Below are 17,517 nucleotides of genomic sequence, written 5' to 3' on the forward strand. Positions count from 1 at the left end.
TACCTGTGGAATATAGATAATTTCTACAAGTCAATAAAACAAATACTTTTAAAGGTATATCCAGCACTTCAATCCCCTTACTCTGGTAGTTTCATTTACTGCATCACACACATACTTAGAAAAGGGCCCATAAAAGACTTTGCTTAACTTCTGATAAATGGGAACACTGGAGCCCACTGAACCCTCACCCTTGAACTTAGCTAGAATGGCTCACAGAACTCAGGGAGGCTTTATACTTGTGATTACACTTTTATACTTATAAAGGATACAATCAGGACCAGCCACATGAAGAGACAGAGGACAGAGTCGGGGAGGGTCTCAAACACAGTTTCTGCGCCTTGGAATTGGGGTACTTCCTCCCACACATCCGAGTGTTGGCCAACCAGGAAGCTCCACTGAACTCTGCATCTTGGGTTCTAATCGCACGATTGATTGGATCATTGGCCATGGGATTGAGCTCAATCCCCAGGCAACGTCCCCGATCCAGAGGTTGGGCTAGCTGAAAGCCCCAGCCCTTTAACTACAGGGTTGCTGTTTCTGGTGAGCAGCCCCCATTCTGAGTCATCTCATCTCTTAGGGTAAACTCAGGTGTGATCCAAGGGGCTCGTAAATACACTTCTGTTTCGCAGGAATTTCAAGAAGTTAGTCTCCCCATCAGGAACCAGGGACAAAGGCCAGTGAAATTATTTATTATACAGCAGTAGCAGACTGAGTTCAGTAGAAAGGCTAATCAGAGCCTGCAAGCTACACCTGGTATTTTGACCGGAGCTGTCATTACTCATGCCGACCAACTCTGAGGACTTTAAAACAGCTTTTGCTTTTTTTTGACAGGCTGAGCAGGGGGAGTAGCAGAGCCAGGAGCCTCTTACATCCTAAGGTGAGGTTTGGGGGACATGGCTGGTCTTTGGCTTTCCCTGCTTAGGCTCTTGTAAGAGGGCAGGGTGGCCAGGGTGGAGAGCACAGCTCTGGAGTCGGTTGACCTGGGCCGGAATCTTGGCTCTTTGTGACACTGAGCAAATTACTCAACTTCTCTGTTTCTTAGTTCCTCATCTGTAAAATGAGGACAATATTAACAAGAGAGTGGTAGTAAGAATTAACCATAATAATGTCTGCAAAAAGCCCGATACATAGTAAGCAAAATAACAGTGTTGTTATTTTCAACATGATAAATGATAAGATATTTTAGCTGAAAGAAACCTGGAGAACATCAATCTTAATCATCTGTTTGCTGGTAGGGCAACTGACCCTAGAGAGAGTAGGTGATTTGTAAAGGACACATCCCAGGTCGGAGAACCCAGGGCTGAAGAACCCAGTGCTTCTCTCTCCACCCTGCTCTGTGTGCTGACATGCACATACTTTTGTACTAATATTTGGGAGGGCTAGTTGGTTTGTTTGTCAAGTCTGCCCTTGCTGATTTTAATGCATTATGAGTCTCACGTTTGTAACTTGCATTGTCTCACGGTAGCCAAGGACTGCAGTTTGGGCTAGGCCAGCCAGGCCTTATAAGCCCCCTTTATATATGAGTAATCACCAGGGTGTGTCCAGGGTCACCAGCCACTTAGCGGCAAAGCTGTATTCTGGACCCAGACCCCCTGATGGAGCCACTCAGAGCTTATCCCCCTCTCCCACACTTGCTGAAGATCCTATTTTGCGCTGAATGATGTGGTGATGCCTTAGATCAGTGGTTCTCAACCTGTGGGTCGCGACCCCTTTGGCAGGTAAACAATGCTTTCACAGGGGTCGCCTAAGACCATCCTTCATATCAAATATTTACATTACGATTCATAACAGTAGCAACATTACAGTTATGAAGTAGCAATGAAAATAATTTTTTAAAAAAATATATTGATTTTTTACAGAGAGGAAGGGAGAGGGATAGAGAGTTAGAAACATCGGTCAGCTGCCTCCTGCACACCCCCTACTGGGGATGTGCCTGCAACCAAGGTACATGACCTTGACTGGAATCGAACCTGGGACCTTTCAGTCTGCAGGCCGACGCTCTGTCCACTGAGCCAACCCGGTTAGGGCGCAATGAAAATAATTTTATGGTTGGGTCACAACATGAGGAACTGTATTTAAAGGGCCAGAAGGTTGAGAACCACTGCCTTAGATCATTTGGAACTTGAAAAGCTTTTTGAAAATTTGATTTTTGCTTGCTATTTTATTTTATATAATAGCCATGTATTGAGTGCATACTCCATACCAAGTATATACATGATATGTATTATATGGTATCCTATATAATAAAAGCCTAATATGCTAAGTGTCCGACCGTTGTTCCATCATTCAACCAGTTGCTATGATGCACACTGACCACCAGGGGGCAGATGCTCTGACAGGTAGGTTAGCTTGCTGCTGGGGTCTGGCTGATCAAGACTGGCAAGACAGGCTGGACACGCCCTGGACAAATCCATGCACTGGGCCTCTAGTATAATATATAATATGTGAAACAACATCTATGATAAATATATGTATGTATTTGAATGAGTTCATTCAAGTGTCAAGGCACTCTGGCAAGTAGGTAGTATTATTCCTGTTGTACTGGTAAGAAAATTGAGATTGAATAATTTGAATAGGAGATTTGTATGACTTGTGGTGTGTTCGTGGATTATAGATAGTATAAGCACATGAATACTGCTATGCCATGTCAAAATCACGGATGGCAATGAGCCAGTAACATGAATAGGTTTTAGGATTTATGTTTGTCCTTTTGCTAAAGAGCAAATACTAAATGTTAGACTTATACTCTATGGGTATCCAACAGCTGTTATCAGGCCTTGGATAATTTTGTTTATCCAAAATACTTTCAAAAGTTAAAATCCCCTCCCCAACACACACACACACACACACACACACACACACACACAGAGCTTTATTTATTGACGGCTGTTTTACAAGACACATCCAGACAAACTTCTCTAGTAAAGTACAGACATGATCCCTGAAAGTATCGTGTTTGTTTTACAAGACATAATGCCATGTCAAATTGACGCCAGCATTTCATTCTTGTTTGCCAATCGAGGCCTGTAAGTGCCCACATGCATAGAGGGAAGGACTCCGGAGAAGCTAGGAAGACAACAGAGCATCTCAGGACAGATACCAGTCTGTCTTCTTGTCTTTCGGATCCTTTGTCATTTGAATGACAGTTGCTGTGTTATCTAACTTTCCTTAACATCCACTTTCTCCCATCCAAGTACTAACCAGGCCCGACCCTGCTTAGCTTCCGAGATCAGATGAGATCGGGCGCGTTCAGGGTGGTATGGCCGTAGACAACATCCACTTTCTTAAAAGAAGAGTCAGCATGTTGGACCTCTGGACATTTGACGGCCCTACCAGTGCCCCCGCAGCAGCTTCAGTTGCTATGCCAGTGGCAGTCATTTAGAAATAGGCAGGAGCAGCCCTTGTTTTGCCTGCCATCTGCCTGTTTTGCACATTGGAGCTCCTGGCAGGCATCTCCGTGCTTCCCAGATGGAGGGAGCGCGTGCCTCTCCCATGGTCCTGAGGTTAACTGTTCTCGGAATTGTTGATCCTCCTGCCCATCTACCTGGCTCATGTCAGGCCCACAACTGGGAAGGAGGCCACGTGGTGCAGGGGAGGAAGGAACTGAGACTCAACACCTGTAACCGAATTCCTTTGTTTCCCCTAGGGAAGACTGATGCCTTTTCATCTAGAATTGGCTGTCACCTGCTGAGATCCAGGGAGTGTACGTACCATGGCCCGCATCTCCTGTTCATTTGTCAGACTCCTCCCACTGAGAGGGTGGGATGAAGAACACATTTGGGCCTTCCTGAGTGATCTGTGCCCTGAGCACAGCACTCTTAATTCCATTGCATGCACAACCCAGCGGATTAGGAGCCCCGAAGGGACGTGCGCTTTCTGTTAAAACTGCTCTGGTCCTTATCTTTTCTTACCAGATTCCAAACTTTGTTTTAAAGGGGAGGGTTTAAAATTGGCATTCTGTAAGTAAAATTGGTCAGTTTCTCTTGGTTTTGTAGAATACTCGTACCTGTTTATTGATGTGGATAACACTAAATATCTTAATTATTTAAATTGTATTGTTTCTGAGAAGTTGAGGGATTCCTGTATACATTTACAATGTAATGACTTTTGTATTTTATTTTTCAAAATAAAAGCTTTAAGTGTGAAGCATCCTGGCAGTTTGCATATTTTCATTACAAGATCTTTGATTCAGTTTAAAGTGAATACTTCTGCCAGGCCAATTCATTGTTCAGCACCTTCAAAATATCTCTTGAATCCATCCCTTTCCCTTCAACTCCACTGCCCCACCCTCATCTATCACCATCTATCACCTAGGCTATTGCAGTGTACAGACTCCTAACCAACACCCTATCCCTCCTCTTGTCCCCTCAAATTCTGTTCAGCACAAGGCAGAGTAAGTTTTAAAATGCACATCTGGCCCTAGGTGGTTTTGCTCAATGGATAGAGCCTTGGCCTGCAGCCCAAAGGGACCCGGGTTCGATTCCAGTCAGGGGCGCATATCTTGGTTGCAGGCTGCTACTTGGCCCAGGCCCCTGGCTGGGGCACGTGCAGGAGGTAACCAATCGATGTTTCTCTCACATTGATGTTTCTCTCTGTCTTTCCCTCTCTCTCCGTAAAAATCAGTGGTAAAATATCCTCTGGTGAAGATTAACAAAAATAAAATAAAGTGAAGTAAAATAAAATAAATAAAATGCACATCTGGGCATGACCCTCCCACTTACATTTCATTTAGAATAGAATCCAGACTCCTGCCGAGATCCAGCTGCTGCCCTCCTCCCCATGGAGTTGCAGGCCAATCTCTTCCACCTTGCCTTTGTGCTCCAGCATTCTCTGCCCCCTTTGATTTAAAATAAATACTGCCGCCAGATCAATTCTTTGTTCAGCACTACCTCCTGTCATTCCTTTGTTCAAAAGCCTTCTTTGATTCTCTAATGCTAACACGTTACATTAAACTATTCTGCCTCCACAATATAGCCTCACTACTCCCTGGGTACAGTATACTTCCTCCCTGTCTCCTCACATACCCTTCATTTTCTGCTTCTTCCAGATGCCTATCAGCCCACTCCTCTCCCCTCACCTGGGAAATGCCAGCCTCATTGAGGACTCAGCTGGCTTAAGTCCCATTTCTTGCTATTCAACTGCTCCAACCACCAAATAGCAATAAAAATCAGCATTAGCTTAACTTTCCGTTTGCTTATTTCCTGTGTTAGTCTTATGTCACCGACTTTGTAGGGGAGAAGTCACATATTCCTATAGAGCCTATCAGAATAGGAGGGAAGGACATATTCAACTAACCCAGCCTGACTCCAATACTTGCCTCTAAGGGACATATGCTTTTTATTCCCACACCTGTCCACTTTGCACGGGTGGGAGTATATTGGAACGGGAAGAGGACAGAGAACCACTGCACAGAATGGTTGATTCGGGAAAAGGACACTGCTGTACAGCTAGCCTGGAGAAGCACACGCTGTGGGATCTCCATCCTTACTGGCCTTCCTCCTCTCACAAAGCTCTATTTCCTTTAAGCCTGTGAAGAAAAGTGTCTCTGTGCCACATGACATCTTCGACCACCTTCCTGAAGTTGCCTGTATTTGTGAAATGTGATTTGATGGAATCAATTTGAACTCCTGTTGAACAAATGCAAGATGGCTGGAGTAAAATTTTAAAAGGAGGTAAGTGGGTGAAGGATCAGGGTGGACGTGTGACCTGTGACTATGGGAGGGCTTCCTGGAGCCACCATAGCCATGGCCACAGCCAGCGGTGAACCCGGGGAGCCAGGGAGAAGCCAGTGTCCTTAGTGGCCATGGCAGAAGCTTGGAGAGAGCATCAGCCAGTGGGAATCATAGACTTTTAAAATGAGGGGGGAATCTTAGTAACCAGTCAAGTAACCATTCTGGTAACATTTATCAAGAGCGTCTCATGGTGCAGGCCTTGTGATGACCTCTGTACATGTTTAAACTCATTTAATTCTCCTAATTACCATCTGAGATAATTTTACAAACACTGGCTCAGGGAGGTGACGCACCTAGTGCAGCTAGTAAGTGACAGAGTCAGGATACAAATACTAGCAACCTGGTTCCAGGGCCTACACCCTTAACCACTACCTCTCAATCATCATCTGTATTTACACTCGAAAAGAAATTGTCACGAGCATCGAGTGACAACTGTTTAAGTACCTCCCTTGTGTACTTAGTAACATGCTAGGTGTAATTAAGAGTGGGTGTGCCAAATAGTGTAGGCAGAGCACTGCGCTTGGGAATTTATGGTCTTGGTGAAAATCAAGAAAAATGCACATGAAACAATATTTCAAGCTCTAACAAGGCCTATAAAGCCTGGCTGGTAGGTGATAGACACATAATGGTCTAGGCAAGACTCCATTTAGTGTTACCCCCAAGTCTGCATTTCCAGGGAGCTACGGATTCTGGACTTTTCTCCGGCAAGGTCAGTGCTTTCACACTGAGTTCCCTTTGTCACCACTCAACACAGTCCTCTGCAGGCACTTTAGCCTTTGCATAAAGCACTTCCTTAGTTATTCTGAATTGGGCAAAGAGATCATTTTTATTCACTTGGGTTTAAGTCCTAACAAAGCAATTCATTGAGTAGTGTGTGTGTCATGAAAATAAATGACTTTGGCTCTCCCTTTGGGGTTTATTGATTATTACTGAAGATCCAAAATTGAATCATTTTTCACAATAAAACCACTATTTTTGTTATATGCTGTAGAAATGGCTTTATGGACTTACCCTGAGAAGGCAAGCCTAAAATGCCCTCTATTGGTCTAACATGGGATGACTGTTAACCATATGAAAAAGTTTAACATTGAAAGCAATAAGGGGAAATATACTACAAGGTATGCAAAACTTTCTCTGCAGAGATGTCTATTGCAATGTAGTTTATAGGAGCAAAAAATTAGAAACAACCTAACGAAGGGGGGGATTGGTTAAATGAATTATGGTACATTCACAGAATAGAATATTCTTCAGCTCATAAATATGAAATTGAAAAAAATAATATCAAAAATATTTGTTACAGTAAATAAAAATCTGAGCTCACAAAGCTGTTTATTATGATTCCATTTTTATTTAAAGAGTAGGTTAAAAAAGTAAGTAGGCTATCTAAATTGATAGACAACAGAAAGGACATATGCCACAACGTTAGCAGTGTTATCTCTTCCTGGTGGAGTTGTAGGGATTCTTGTTTTCTTCTTTCTGCTTATTTTCTAGACCTGCTACAATAAATGTGAAGTACTTCTGCAAATAAAAAGTAGAAAACAATGAGAGTTTTTGTTTAAACAAATAAATCAAAAGATTGAGTCCTCCTAATCATATAACTTAAAATCACTCACAAACTGGGGGCTAGAACAGTGCTGTGACTTATTCACAGCAACATATCTAGTTAACATTGACTTTCAGTTCACTTATTTTATGATAAATCTCATTATTTTAGCAATTATGTTTATTTAAAAATTAGTACTATTAATAATCTGCAACCAATGCGGAGTTCCAAGATACTCAGTTGTTTAGAGCATCGTCCTGATACACCAAAGTTGCGGGTTCGATCCCCAGTCAGGACACATACAAGAAGCAACCAATGAGCTCTAAAATCAATATAAAAAATAGAAGACTTGACTATTAGTTGTTCTTCAGAAATGAGTAACTTGGACTTTTTTTTTCTTCTTTTTTTTAAATATATTCTATTGACTTTTTACAGAGAGGAAGGGAGAGGGATAGAGAGTTAGAAACGTCGATGAGAGAGAAACATCGATCAGCTGCCTCCTGCACACCCCCTAACTGGGGATGTGCCCGCAACCAAGGTACATGCCCTTGACCGGAATCAAACCTGGGACCCTGAGTCTGCAGGCTGACGCTCTATCCACTGAGCCAAACCGGTTAGGTCGAGTAACTTGGACTTGAACCAGGGTATGAGCGATGAGGACATTTAGTGGAGCACATATGAAAGGATCACAATGAGGGTAGCATTGATTGGTTTCTTATACAGGTCTAGGCAAACTACAACCGGTGAAATGACTCTGGCCACAGCTATCATTTATGTCTTGCCGTGGCTGCTTTCCCTCAACGGCAGCAAAATTGAGTAGAGACCAATGAATGGCCCACTAAGCTGAAAATACTTACCATCTGGACCTTTGCAGAAAAGTTTGCTCCTGCCTCCGGATAGAGAATGTTTCAGCACACCTTAATGCTGCTCACCAACCAGAAGGACTTTCAACGGGCAATTCTAAACAAATGTCCGAGTTAGGAAGCCCCTAAAAGGCAAGTTGTTTTTCCCAGATACCCTTTTACTGCCTCAGAGAAGGAGGCCCCTCCCAGCCACAAATCCAAGGCAGTTTCTAAGTGGTGAGGGGTGCCTGTGGGGATAAGGGCTGAGGAATGGTGAAGAGGCCCCAGAGATGGGAACATTAGAAGACAGCCTGCAGGGGATTATATTCTCAGCTAATGTCTTCCTCCACTTGTTAGAAACCCATTGAGATGACAGATATTGTAGCAGTGAGGTGCTTAACCCTGAGCTGAGAGACCAGTGGAAATGCTATACAAACTGGGCATGAAGTGGGAGGGAGAATTGGGGATGTGACTCCAAGATACTCACCCACCCACCAGTGGGATTTGACTATAATGCTTCCCGAGGTGACTGGAGACATAGGGATGAGAAATGAATAGGCAATAGTAGGCAGCACAACTATAGACCTTCAAACCAGACTCATAAAACTTGTTTTCATGGAATTCTAGATGTGTTATTTTTACATCTGTATTTTGTTATTTGTTTTATTTAATTAAATAATAAATGAAATATAAAACAACACCCACCAAAAGCCTACATGTGAAGAACTTGGGATGAGAGCACTTTGGGGACCATATCTTCTTCCTCAGTAAAGGTAGCCATGGTTAACAGTGTACCCCCCAAACCAAAGAGCCCTCCCTTCGTGTTCTTCTCTGAATAAGACCCCTAGGACCTCTTACAACTTGAGGGAAGCCAGTCCCCACAGCCCAGGGATGACAGCATCCTGAAATTCTCTACCTTTAAGATATTAATAATAGCAATCCATGCCCCTGTCCTATATAATAAAAGGGTAATATGCAAATTGACCCTAACAGCAGAACCACTGGGAATGACTGGTCACTATGACACACACTGACCACCAGGGGGCAGACGCTCAATGCAGGAGCTGCCCCCTGGTGGTCAGGTTGCTCCCACAGGGGGAGCTCTGCTCAGCCACAAGCCAGGCTGACAGCTGCCAGCTCAACGGTGGTGGCAGGAGCCTTTCCCACTTCCTCAGCAGCACTAAGGATGTCCGACTGCAGCTTAGGCCTGCTCCCCGCTGGCAAGTGGACATCCCCCGAAGGCTCCCGGGCTGCCAGAGGGCTGTCTGACTGCCAGCTTAGGTCCAATCCCCCAGGAACGGGCCTAAGCCAGCAGGTGGACATCCCCTGAGGGGTCCCAGACTGTAAGAGGGCACAGGCTGGGCTGAGGGACCCCCCCGAGTGCACAAATTTTTGTGCACTGAGCCTCTAATATACTAATATTACCAATTAAACACACGAGAATCAATTTTATGGAGAGAGGTAATTATTTGAACATGATCATAGTACAAATTTCTTTCATGTATTCACCTATTGAGTTATCATCACATGCCAAGCATTTTACTGGGCCTTGGAGGTATTACAGAGATAAATAAAACAGCAAAAATGATGCCCTCACCCTGCTTTTTGACATCCAGGAAAGTAGAACTCAACACTGGGACCTCTGCTACCATGACAGCTGAAGGAAAAGTTTTAACACGTCCATGTCCAAGCTTGCCTGCCGAAAGAGACGGAGCATGGCCTACAATTCAGTGTTCACTGTCTCCCTTCCACTCCCAAGGGCATTGATCTGCTGGGTGAAAGTTGGCTTCCATGGGTGACCCAGCTTTCACCAAGCAGAATGCAAAGTACTCTGGGGAAAATAGCTCTAGATGGCAGCTTCTAGTATTCAGTGAGGCACACTTAAAGGGGGGTGAGAAATATGTGAAAGCTCATCTGCACCAAGCAGACCGCGGGGAGAGAAGTCCAGGCTAAGGAATAGTGGTGGCTAATGAATGGGGGTGCACCAGAGGCTGGGCAGAGAGAGCTGAGCTGGGTTGAGATCAAGTGGGCCTTTAGCCAAGCTTTTGTGCCTTGGGAAGCTGCTGGCAAATCATCTCCTCCTCAAAGCTGGGAGAGCAAAGGAAGGCCAACCCTCCAACCCTCCCTCTCATATTTCTCCCTTTGTACCTTATGGATGAGGAGCAAGGAGTTGAGGAAATTGGGGAAATCAAGGAGGATGAAACATTTGGAGGGAAGATGCTGAGTTAGGTTTTGGACATGTTAAGTTTGAAGTGCCCTTGGGGACTTCCAGTTCTAGTGTCAAATAGTTTTATGTCCGACAAGGATCTGAAATTCAAGAGAAAGAGCTGGGTTGGAAATTTAAAGTTGGGAATCTTTAACGTGGTTGAAACCACGGGAGTAGACGGAATCATCTTGAGAGCATATGTAGAACAGGAAAGAAGCAAGCCAAGGACTAATTTTGGGATCCCACACCACTGCAGAGGAGTTGGAAAAGGGATGGGGAGAAGAGGAGAGCCGGAAGTGGGTCATGAAATTTAAAGGAGGAAGGAGGTTTAAGAGGGAGAGAAACTGGCCAGCAGTGACATGCTTCTGAGAGTTCAAAAAGGACAAATCGTTTGACTTGGCAATTAGGAGGCCGCACTGATCCCCGGGAGAGCAGTTTCCGTGATGTGATGGATCAGGAATCTAACTTGCAATAGTGATAAGGCAGTAGAGCAGTGGTTCTCAACCTTCTGGCCCTTTAAATACAGTTAGTTCCTCATGCTGTGACCCAACCATAAAATTACTTTCGTTGCTACTTCATAACTGTAATGTTGCTACTGTTATGAATTGTAATGTAAATATCTGATATGCAGGATGGTCTTAGGCAACCCCTGTGAAAGGGTCGGTTGACCCCCAACGGGGCCGCGACCCACAGGTTGAGAACCACTGCAGTAGAGGAAGCAAGTGCAGACTATGCTGGTGAATATATTGACCACAAAGGGACAGAGAAAGGTGTGCTGCCTGGAAAAGGATGCAGAATTGAGGAAGAATTGTTGTTTGTTCTGATGGGAGAAACCGGCACATCACATAGGCTACAGTACAGAGGGAGAGGCTGAAAACTCAGGAGAGAGAAGTGTGAACTGACGGAGCACGCACAAACCTGGACCAGCAGGAGCCTCACAGGAAGTAGACTCAGACCCGGAGAAGAGACACGTCTTTGTGCAAAGCTGGAGGGAAAGCGAGATTGTGCAGATACAGTTAACTTGCAGGAGAGCTGGCAGGAGATCGAGGGACTTCTTCACACCTGAGCCTCCATTTCTTATGCAAGGAAAAAGCCAGATTGCCATTTGCCAGAAGGAGAGGGGCATTTCCTGGAGTGAGGAGGGGCCTTGAAAAGAATGGTGATATTGGAAATAGAAAAGTGAGCTGACATGGGTGTTGACTAGGTTTATTGTGGTAATCATTTTGGAATATAGATACATAGCGAATCAATATGTTGTACACCAAAACTAGTATATGTCAATTGGATCTCAATTTTTAAAAAAAATATATTTTATTGATTTTTTACAGAGAAGAAGGGAGAGGGATAGAGTTAGAAACATCGATGAGAGAGATCGACCAGCTGCCTCCTGCACGCCTCCCAGTGGGGATGTGCCCGCAACCAAGGTACATGCCCTTGATCAGAATCGAACCTGGGACCCTTGAGTCCGCAGGCCGACACTCTATCCACTGAGCCAAACCGGTTCGGCTGGATCTCAATTTTTAAAAAAATAAAGAAAAAAGAACTGTCTAAAAGAAACCTATGAACAGATGCCCCAATGGCACTATGAGTTCATCTCGCATTGATAGTGGCATCATTTCTCATGGTTGTGGTTCTCACCCAGAGCTAGAGCACAGAAGGCTGATGGGTTCATCTAAGGTTTTGGTTTTGTAGGGGTTGGGTTGGTGTTCCCTAGAGAGATGCTTAAATGGACACATAGGGTCTTGGTAGGAGAGGGGAGAAAATATAATTAAATGATTGGATACCTGAGAGAAAAGGGTGGGTGGGCAAGGGACTATCAGTCATAGGAAGCAGAAAATCAAGGAAACCAGGTTTGGGGAGAGAGAGGGAAGGACAGAACCTAATGATAAAAGATTGATATATTGGAGTTATAAACTTGGGGGGTAGAAGAGTTCTGGGTGCTAGCAAAACTTGTCCACAAAGTACTTGCACTTGGCTGTTTTTCTTGCTGCCCATTCTCCCCTAACCCCACTCAGAACCAAACTTTTTCCCTCACCCCTTTCTGGAACAAGGATACTCTTGAAAAACTTTAAATGGTGGAGTGATGTGATCTGATATAAAAGATTTATGTGAGGCATAAAAATAAAGTTCATAGAACAACACTGAGAAATAGTTTAACTATTCATCAATAGTGACATGGATAATATTCCATTCCTTTAAAGTCCCAAAACAACTAAAGTTACAATGCATTGCCCAGAGATGCAGGCACATGTGGTTAAGCTTGGAAAACAAGAAAATGATTGTTAGAAAAGTGAGGACAGTGGTGACCTCTGGAACATGGAGGTGCCTTCATCAGGGAGGAGCCCTTGCCAGGGAGTTGGCAATATTCTCTTTCTCAATGGTTAGATGGGTATCTCCTTAATAATTCTTCTTCACACTGTACACATATGATTTTGCACTTTTCTACATCACATATCCCAAGTCAAAAGAAAACATGAATGGACTGACACATACCATTTTTAGGAGGAAGTGGAGATTAGGAAGGCGTATGCAGATATAATTGTGTTTGTAATATTGTGCTTTATTTTTTTAATGGTTTATTTATTTTTCAATTACAGTTGACATACACTATTATATTAGCTTCAGGTACAAAACAGTGATTACAAATTTGTATAACTTATGAAGTGGTCACCCTGAGAAGTCTAGAACCCACTTGTCACCATACATAGTAATTACAATATCATTGACAAAGGTTTCTTTGTCTTTTTATTTTGCCTTATTCCCTGCATTTGTTTCTATGTATTAGGTGCACCTTTCACAGGGGTCGTCTAAGACCATCCTGCATATCAGATATTTACATTACGATTCATAACAGTAGCAACATTACAGTTATGAAGTAGCAACGAAAATAATTTTATGGTTGGGTCAGAACATGAGGAACTGTATTTAAAGAGCCAGAAGATTGAGAACCACTGACCTAGTATGTCTCCCAGTCTCAGTAGAGTGACCTTATATAGTTGGTGTCCCGTGGTGCCCAGTGGCATATCTCCCTGGTCACAGCTGCTCCAGGCGTGTCTCTTGTATGTGCCTCCTTATTGTAGTTGAGCTTTGATTGCTGTTGGAATGTCAATGGGAGCGACTGACCCTCAGGCTGACTGGTTGTGAGGCCTGGCCATGACTACAGTGGAGGGTTGTCGTGCAGGGGCTGACTTCATGGAGCAGGATTCCATTTAGTAGGGCTCTGGTGTCTGCCAAGTCCACCCTTTGGTTGTGTTGTTTGTGGAGGTGGTTGGCTGTTGCTCTGGTGGGGTGTGAAATTGGCCACCAGGTGTATTGGTACTGGGGCCTCTTGGAATGGGATCTGTTGTAAGCCAAGGTGAGCTACTGCCTGTGCCTGGTCTGGGGCCACCTGCTATAAGTTTCCAAGTTCTCTGCAGATGGTTTTCATTTGTGCTGGGCTTGGAGGCACCTGAGAGAGACTAAGATGCAAACCGAGGCTGCCTGCAAACTATGCCAGGCTTGGGGCTGCTTAGCAAGAGATATAGGGCATGCTGAGGCCAGGACTGCTTGTTTGCAGTTTGTGAAGCTTTGAAAGATTTTTAGGAAAGTCCAAAGTGTGATCAAAAACAGGTCATTTGCATGGCATAGCTGTTGGAAGCAGCTTGGGTGGGCCTGCAAGTTGGGTGAGTGGGGTCTCAGGGAATCACCAGGGCAGGGCAAATGGTGTTAGCCAGGTTGATGGAGACTCAGGCTTGGGACCTGCCTGTGCCTGCAGGATGGGTGAGGGGAAGACTCAACAAAGGAATAATGATGGTTGCCAGCACTTCCCTTTGGGAGAATGCTGCCCTCCAGTCCTTGCCCTAAAGCCAGACAATTTAGTTCCTCTCTGTATGTCTCTGGTGCTTTTCAAGGGGCTGCCCCAGTGCTGGAGCACAGATTGAGTGAGTCTGTCAGTGAGTAAGTCTGTGCTTGGGCCCTTTAAGAGGAATGTCTGGGACTCCAGCAGCCTCCGTCTCACTCAGCCATAATCCCTGCTGGTTTTCACAGCTAGAAATTAAGGAGACTTTTATTCCCAGCACTGGGAGCTCAGTGCGGGGCCAGGATCCCTCTCTCCTCACAGGGTGCCTTTGAGGCTGAGATATCCCTTTGATTTTAACCACCACACCTGGGTGTAGGATCAGCTCCCTCACCATCTCCGCCCCACCTACCCATTTCCACGTGGCTTCTTCTGAATATCCTTAGTTATAGGATTTCTGTCCAACTAGTCTTCAGGTGGTTGTTAATGATGGTTGTTCTGTAGTTTAGTTGTAATTTGATGTGGTTGGGGAGGAGGTGAGCACAACATTTTCCATTCAGCTATCTTGACTGGAAGTCTCCCCAGTTTCTGAGTACATGGGTTTTCATGTATCATATCCATAATTGTTTATATGTCTAAAATACTTAAATAAAAATTAAAACTAAAAAAAGATAATGTGGAAAAGAAAATACATTCTTTTGTTCCTACTTTCATTTCCTTTATTGTTGTTAAATTATTTATACAATAAATTAAAATCAAGAGAGAAAATTCAGTAGCTGAATCAGTACTTTGGAGATTTGTCAGCATTCAAAAGTTCTTTTCTTTGAGAAGGCATTGGAAATAGAATCCAGTTTATGAATCTCAGGGCTTGATGCCTGTAGAACTATTTGTTCAGTTGACTCTTGGAAAAGTAATCCCAGGGTTATAACTGCCTGTATTCAGAGAGCATCCCCCACCTCTGCGTGGGCATCCCTCCCTCAAAGGCACACTGGCTTTCCCTTCAGGCCTCATGTGAACTGGCCTGGAAGTCATTCCACTGGGAGGTGGCGATAGCGGCTGCCAGAAAACTGCCCTGCTTTCCCAGGAAGCCTGCTCCAGCCCTTTCCTACTCACTCAGCAAGTCCTCATTCCAGGCTGCCGACCTTGGGTTTCTCCCTACTCTGTAAACACAACCAACTGGGGAACTACATTCCTGAAGGAAATTCTCCGCAGAAATGGAAATCAAAACTCCAACACATTCAGCAACCTACAACTAACTGCACATGGACTTGCCCATCTCCTGAATCTCTGGGTTTCCTTCTCATTTTCTGGATACAACCCTGATTTAAGGTGTCGGAATAAATGTCTCCTTGCCAACCCTTAGTTTTATGGTTTTCTCATATGGATTCCTAGGGAAGGAGAGGCCATCTGCAGGGTGGGTAAATGGAAGGAAGCTGGTCCAGGTAACGCCTTGTTAAGTTACTTAATGAACCAACCCAATATCTACTCAGACTTTTTGTTATGCAGGATAATATAATTCTTTTATTATTTAAGTCACTGTTGGTTGAGGTTTCTGTTATAGCAGAGACATCCTAATTGTTGTAGGATGAAAAGGAATTTTTGTCATAGATTTTTGTTGTTGTTATAGATATTTCCGAGAAAGGCTGGAATGGTAGTGATAGAAGGCCTCTGGGGGCCAGTGTGGTGCTGCTCAAAGTGTGATTCAAGGGCCTGCAGCGTCAGAGTTACCTATCGGTTTGTTAGGACTGCAAATTCAAGGGCTACCTCCCAGACCTACCAAATCAGATTCGCTGGAAGTGGGGCTTGGAATCTATATTTTAGCAAGGTCCCCTTCAGCGATTTTGATGCAACTGAAGTTGGAGAAAACACTAGCCTAGGAGACACCTACAGCTGGGAGTGTGATTGGTCCAACAGAGGAAGTGCCATGCCTCTAGCTCATTACTAACCTCCCAGATGCTGATCTAATCCTCTGGGCCTCATCTTCCTTTTCTGTCACAGTAATGTGAGAATCAGATGAGGAACTGGGTGTAAAAATGGTTTGAGAGAGCTAAAACCTTGGTCCCTAGGAGCACCCTGAGCTGACCCAGCTGTACCAGCGAACACAGCATCCAAGGCTGCAAACAGATGTGGAAAAGGCTGGACACCCCCCCCCCCCACCTTCTTTGTGTAGGACCTGTCTCCATCTGTGTGTCCAGATGGAACTGGCAGGGAGAAGGTGGACACTCACTTGTCATTTTCAATTGAACTCAGTTGCCCCTGTTTTGAGTTTTCTTTTTTGGATCCCTGCAATCGGGAAGAACAGGAACCCTCTGGGTCTTACAACCTCAGTAACCTCAGCTGTATCCCCCCACCCCACCTCTATTGAAGTGAGCCACCCCCTCCTACCCCGGATTCCCCTGACTTCCACACCTGAGGGGACACAGGACCCAGTACCCTGGAGGCAGACGAAAGACGCAGACCAGACAAAAGACGTCTTGAGCCCTTCTGCCTCTCAAGTTACTAGGCGCTGCCCCCATTATGATGTTACCAGACGGAAGGGGTCCATTTGCCTGTGCGCATCAAAGCCCAATGAGACACAAACAGGAGTTTTCAGCCACGAAAGTGAAGATTTATTAAGGAGATGGCACCATGCTTGAGTCACAGATAGCTAACGCTTAAAACACTGGCTCCCCTGTGGCTTTTAGTGGACGGTTACATAGGGGAAAAGTCATTAATCCATGATGAAGGGAGTTAAGTTAGGGTCAGGGTCAGGGTCGTGGTCTCTACTGATAGGTCAGGCTAGGGCAGCGGGTAATTGATCATTCCTCTGGTCTTGATGTCAGCCATGGCCTTGATTCGTCTTGTTTTGCAAGGATTCCCTGGGTGGGCTGTTCTGGCGCCATAACACAGCGAAGGCCTAGGTGTTATCTCTAGTTTGACCAAAACCCTTTCTCTGTGGTCAACAGGCCGGAGGCTTCCTTCTTCATATTATTTGATGTGGCCCAGAACCTCCTTGTCCTGAGACCTGATTGATCCAGCAAGTGAGAGGGAGGTGAGTCAGGGCGCTGTGAGGCCAATTTGAGTCAAAGGGAAAACATAAAAATAAAAGACAGATGAAAGAAAATAAGGTTTCTGCACGGCGACCACGGAGCCACCCGCTGAGCCAACCATTAGGCCCACTCCGAGGTGGTGCCCCCACTCAGAGGCGGTGCCTCCCGCTGCTTGGGGGACCAGTGATGGGGAGAAGGCGTGTCCGCAGGTCAGAGGGCCAATCAGAGCAGGACAGACAAGCCGGCCGGCCCCAGTAGCCACTCAGGCGCGGGCTGACCGCTCTCCCTGCCCTAGGACTGGGCAAGCTTCCTGCCAATCAGGGGCGGGGCCAGCGGGGCGCTGCCAGTAGCGGGAGGCGGTAGCGTCAGGCGCCCAGCTGGTGGTCCCCG

At 45.1% G+C, this 17,517-nt stretch overlaps 1 protein-coding gene across 1 annotated transcript in view; it reads left to right on the forward strand.

The window, feature by feature from the left end:
- The window catches only part of TPST1 (tyrosylprotein sulfotransferase 1), a 52,880-nt gene extending 48,731 nt beyond the window's left edge, over window positions 1–4,149 (forward strand). Inside the window, exons 4-5 of the mRNA XM_006770842.2 lie at window positions 832–877; window positions 3,647–4,149. Coding sequence (XP_006770905.1) covers window positions 832–849 — 18 coding nt within the window. The 3' untranslated portion in view covers window positions 850–877; window positions 3,647–4,149. The remainder of the gene's footprint in view (window positions 1–831; window positions 878–3,646) is intronic.
- The last annotated feature ends 13,368 nt before the right edge of the window (window positions 4,150–17,517 follow it).

This window comes from Myotis davidii, unplaced genomic scaffold (assembly GCF_000327345.1).
Source record: "Myotis davidii unplaced genomic scaffold, ASM32734v1 scaffold424, whole genome shotgun sequence".
Classification (NCBI taxonomy): Eukaryota; Metazoa; Chordata; class Mammalia; order Chiroptera; family Vespertilionidae; genus Myotis; species Myotis davidii.